General features: G+C 37.5%; 1 protein-coding gene across 2 annotated transcripts; it reads right to left on the bottom strand.

Annotated features, from left to right (window-relative positions):
* Positions 1-1,792: 1,792 nt before the first annotated feature.
* Positions 1,793-4,674, bottom strand: LOC111480663. Of its 2 annotated transcripts, XR_002717884.1 has the most exons (10): positions 4,381-4,674; positions 4,222-4,287; positions 4,054-4,134; positions 3,877-3,930; positions 3,728-3,796; positions 2,713-2,775; positions 2,514-2,596; positions 2,352-2,417; positions 2,117-2,252; positions 1,793-2,020 (listed from the first exon to the last, which is right to left on the bottom strand). XR_002717884.1 is itself a non-coding variant. In XM_023125823.1 (9 exons), exons 1-9 carry the CDS (start codon positions 4,597-4,599, stop codon positions 2,222-2,224), a joined length of 732 nt encoding a protein of 243 aa, XP_022981591.1. In that variant the 5' UTR covers positions 4,600-4,674; the 3' UTR covers positions 1,793-2,221. The 2 variants fall into 2 exon arrangements, 1 of the variants encoding a protein (XP_022981591.1); XM_023125823.1 differs by having other exon boundaries at positions 1,793-2,252.
* Between the last annotated feature and the right edge of the window lie 605 nt (positions 4,675-5,279).

Genomic DNA, 5,279 nt, shown 5'->3' on the forward strand with positions numbered 1-5,279 from the left:
ATTTTTGTTAACCCATGTCGGGGTACCATCGGCAGCTTTTCTAGGTTAATTTCGAAAAGTTATTTTCTCTTTCCAACATCTAAATATTCTGTTAGGAAAAAGTAATGGGACTAGAATTGATAGAGCCTACGGCATTATATGTACAAGTTTAAAATTGTCATCCTAATTTGGAAACCCTAAGGGCCGTTCAAAGCACTCATGCGAAAAAACGTCACGGCCAATATTGTTTAGCATTATTGTGAAGAATTCTAAAATTGATGATTTCGACACATATGATTGACAACCTACACCAAAAAAAAGTTTTGCTCCGGCCAATTTTTGTTCAACTGTCAGCAGGGTACCATCCACGGCTTTTCACCGTGTTTCAAAGAAACGGGATTGAGACTTGAATTTCAAAGAAAAAGAGCCTACTTTAGAATGGTCTTCTACAAACCGCCTAGCTATTCAACACGTTCCTTCATGTGTGCGATAGAGCTATCGGGGCTACCAATATGTTCTGAGCTACTTGTTCGGGCAACTCTTTCTTCTAGGGAGTCAACTCTAAACATTAGTAACCCATCTAGGTGGCAGTCGATTGTGTCTATGCCCTCGACTTTTCCATTCAATTCTGTCACTCGTCCTTCCAAGAAGCGAACAGTGTCAAGGACTTCTTTTAGGAACAACATTTCTTCTTCTATCAGGATAAGTCGGTTGACTTGTGATTTAGGTGTCAATTTTGTCATCGACTTTGTTTCAGTCTCAATGCATTAAGGAGCTAACAAAGCTCTCATACCATTTGTCACAATTGCACTTTTCTTGGTAGCGGACTAGTGTTCTAACCCAGCGAACAAGCTAGTCATGTCAAAATTGAATTTCGCAGATAATTCAGGTGTATGGTCGAGCCTCGAGCTACATTTTGGGAGAGAATTTTAGAAAACGTGGGCAAGGAAATCATTGAAAACATGTTGGAAGTAAGCATTGTGAAAGTCAATTTGCATAAAAAAACATGTAAGCAAGAGAGATTATAATACTTGGTCGGAGAAGGTTTGATGACTACTTGGTCCTCTATAATATATGTTAAGGCAATTTAGGTCTAGACATGATTTGCCAAATAGTCTTGCAGGAGAAATAAACTTAAGAAAGTAATACAACATGAAAGCAAGTAAATGGGTTTGGCATGTCATGAACAACATGTCTTGGACGAGCTTGACCACACAACTTGACATGGCTTTCCTCTATGTCAATGCTTCGCCGAGGAACGACCAACAATGAAAGACATCACGGCCATGCTCAAGGAGATCAAGCATGAGAGTCAAATCCAAAAGCAACAATTCACTATTCCAGTTTTTCTAGATCATCCGAGCCTCTAGTTAGAGCTGTACCTTCAGCAGAACCATAGATTTAAAAACAAATCTGAAGAACAATTCAGTTCACCGATTATTTCCTTGTTAAGTATGACATTTATTTGAATAGGTTGGAAGTATGTAGCAGCAATAATGACAAGGCTGAATCTGTACTTCTGCTTGAAGATCTCTCTCTCGTTTTTCACACTGAGTACGTCCAGCTTGTTACATTCTGATGCAGATTGCAATGCTGTATTTCCCATTGCATAAATGAACTAAAGGGAATCAAACCTGCAGTTACTTTACCAAGAAACCTTCATGAAACATAAGTTTGGTAGCAGCTGGTGAAACCAATACAGGGAGGGGACCATGAAAAGAAATTTTTGCCTTCATAACCTACTGAGTTGTCTGGGGGCAGCTCAACCAACAAATACACATCATAGCAAGACAAACTATTGGCATTAGACAAATAAAGATCAAGCTGTAAAGATGAGTTTTGCAATGAAAGTCCTATACTTGCTTTCAGCACAAAATGGTTTGTTCCCCGTTATGAAGCAATAAAAGCAGCAAGACCAAAATTTACTTGCATATTTCATACATTTTATAAAATGTGGATGATACACTCGGTTAAATTCGTATTGAACTTGGATCAGAAAAAAGAAAACGATATCCTTTTTTTTTCTCTTCATTTGACGGCCCTGGCAATATAAAAGGAAACATCTCTATAAAAATGAAAAGAAAAAAAAAAGAAAACATTACAGGAATAGGATGGATCAAATGATTCAAGAAATCACATTGCTTTTTGGTTCGGCTTTAACAATCTGTGTTGCATTGAATGCCTTTGCTCGGAGATTTGATCTTCGGGAAGCAGAAAATGAGATTAGTAATCATTGCTTCTTCTACGGATGCCATTTTATACTACATCCAACACTGAAGGAAAGTTTTAAGGTAAGAATTAGTCATACTATATGCAATTTAGTGATTCCATGAAACATATGCAGAGAGTTGATGGAATATCAGAAAAAAGACCTGGGTTTCTGCACTGAAGATACTGGTTGGCCACTGAGAACACAATCTAATGCCAAACTTAAATCCCTACTTAAATTATAGTAACAATTTAGTTATTAACTTCAAACAACTGCAATTTGAATGTACAGATCAGAAAATGAAAATTAAACCCAGGACACTGACCTCCCAGTGACAGGCTTGCTATTTGATGGTCGAGAATCATCAAATTGACCGTGATAAACCAACTCAAATGGCCTTCGCCCAACCTGTTGCATACTTGAGCACTGTACTCAATAAATCTTGGTTTCTTAAAGCAAGATTGAAAATCAAGTATGCTAGTTAAAATTACATTAAAAATGAACAATGAAGTTTAACAGAGAACCTTTTTGAATAGAAAGAACTCTGGTGTGCAAACTGCCCCAAAATCCCTTGCAACTTCCTGTGACTGCAATTGGACGTACAATTAGCTTTCAAATTGATATCAATGCTTCAATAGAAAAGATGATAAGAATTCTTTGATACACAGCTTGTAAGATCAAAATGACTAAGCATTACTATTACAAGAAACATTAGAGTTCCAATTGCTTTCCAACGTAAGGGGCATCATCATCTACAAGTCTTCAGGCCCTCACAATTCTCACAGCTATACATGTAATTTTATTGTTTCGAAAAAAAAGTGCAAATAGATAAAAGTTCTAGCAATGATATTCAGAACAGTAATTGCTCAACAATGTAAGGTGCAAGGTGTCACGGTCATACTAGTCCAAGGCACGTTGCATGTAACTGCATGTTGGATGTCCCAGTCATATTTTTCTAGGACGTGTTGTCCATCACTGCATGCCCGTAACATACCCCTTTTACTTCCTTTCATGTTAGATAGACCTTTACTATTCTTGTTGTGTCTATACGGGAGTGTATGACCAGTCATCAAAATCATGTCTACACCTTTTAGGGCTAAAATGCTTCAAAATGTACTATAGGGGGATGTGACTAGTTGTCAATTCTTCCTACCTAGGTTATATGCTATCAAAGCCGTTGTTGCTCATTTCTAAAACATTTCTCTCAAACATGACTCAAGGTTCGAGCATACACCAACATTGTCCGTAAGTCAAGAACAAATGTCGCATAATCGTTATCTCGTTGCCGCAAGAGTGCAATTGTGACACAAATCAGTACATTCGATTTTAGATTCTGTTAGGATGTGTATGCCGTGCTCACAAGCATGTGCCTAAATTGCTACAATATCATTACATGAAAAGACATAACGAGATAAAACAAGCCTAAATCATCATGATCATAGCATGCACTGTATCTAAAGTCATAAACAACAAAATCACATTATTTTACACAAGTAATGGCTAAATAAAAACAATAGCATAAGGTTTAAAGAAACATACATCATCATATAAATATGGAAAGGGGTATTTGAATGCTTTTGCTTCTTCTGCCATAAACTCTGGTCCATCCTGTCATGAAATTTGCACGGCCTGACAATTAACCAATCCGTCAAAGCAACTTGTAATTCCAATTACGAAGTTAACCGAACCTGTGGATGCGTAGCAACAGAGTTTGAAGATATGGCTACAACAGCCAGTCCTTTCTGAAAGATCACAGTATGACATAATGAATCACAATGGTTGGACTTCAAAGTTCTTGTTGAAACAACACACGGATCTCAAAAGCAAGCAATGAGAAAAAGGAAAAAGAACCATATCCTTTGTACCTTCATATAGAAATTCGAAAGTTTCACAATATCCTTTTTCAAGTGTATAACAAATGGGCAATGATTACAAATAAACATAACCTGCAAGCAATGAAGAATTGCTTAAACAAACACTAAAGTCTAAAACAGAACCAAACAATAATTGAAGCAAATGAAAATGAACTTCACCAGTAAAGCAGGATAGGGTTCAAAATCTTCTAATTTCCATACTTTGCCTGTAAGAGGTTCAGGAAGCTAAACCAATTGTCCGACCAAAAACAAATTATCATCACTGAAAATTGGGGGATCAATTTGAAGTGTCTAGATATCGAATTGGGGTTTGATTACCTCAAAATCTGGGGCTCTGGAGCCTAACGTGACCACTTTGGATTCGGTTCGAGCGCATCGAATAACAAAACTTCTCCGTGTCCGAAGACGAAAGGGTTGAAACCTCATTTTGGAGAAGCATGGGGATGGGGTGATTTGAATTCGTGTGGCGACTGACCTAAACGCCTGGGGAAGAAATGGTGAGGCGATTGATGAAAGACTACAAGTTGTAGCAGCCATGGTCGATAAGGTTCGAACTTCGAACAGGGCAGTGGGAGGCCGTTGCTTCGTACTGGTACAAGAGAAATAATCTCTCTTAAGTCTATTTGTTTATGTTATTTTTTTTCCTTCCGGGGGATTGGTTATCATGACCAGTAAATAAGCGTCGTCATACACTGTCTGTGTTTAAAAATATTTTTAAAATGACACAACAAAGTACGGAATGAAATAAATAAAAAGTTAAAATTAAAAACATCATATTCTAACTTAAGTCTAATAGTACAAATATTCTATATATGTGTCATGGTTTCAAATTATGATCTCATCGTCAATCATATAGGTCTTCCTTTACTTAGCACATGGCTTAGCATTTTAAGAAATACTCACTTAGCGACTCCACTATTGGGATTAGATGCAAACACATACGATCATAAGTGGGACCTATTATATCAGTATATATTCCTTAGGCGACTATCCTAACCGGGCTAATTGGATGTGTATTTACTGTTCTACACATAGCCCACACATGTGAGTATGGACCCACCAGTCGGTTCACGCACCTCCTAGGCCCCTTTCTTGTCGGGCGAGCATTCTTGGTAGTTATTGATGTCGAACACCCATTAAGAATAATGACGGTTGTAGCATCATTATGGTAAACATAATGATCATTTTTCTATCTCGTAACATACGCGTCTGTGTCA

This window comes from Cucurbita maxima, unplaced genomic scaffold, assembly GCF_002738345.1.
Source record: "Cucurbita maxima cultivar Rimu unplaced genomic scaffold, Cmax_1.0 Cma_Scf00006, whole genome shotgun sequence".
NCBI lineage: Eukaryota > Viridiplantae > Streptophyta > Magnoliopsida > Cucurbitales > Cucurbitaceae > Cucurbita > Cucurbita maxima.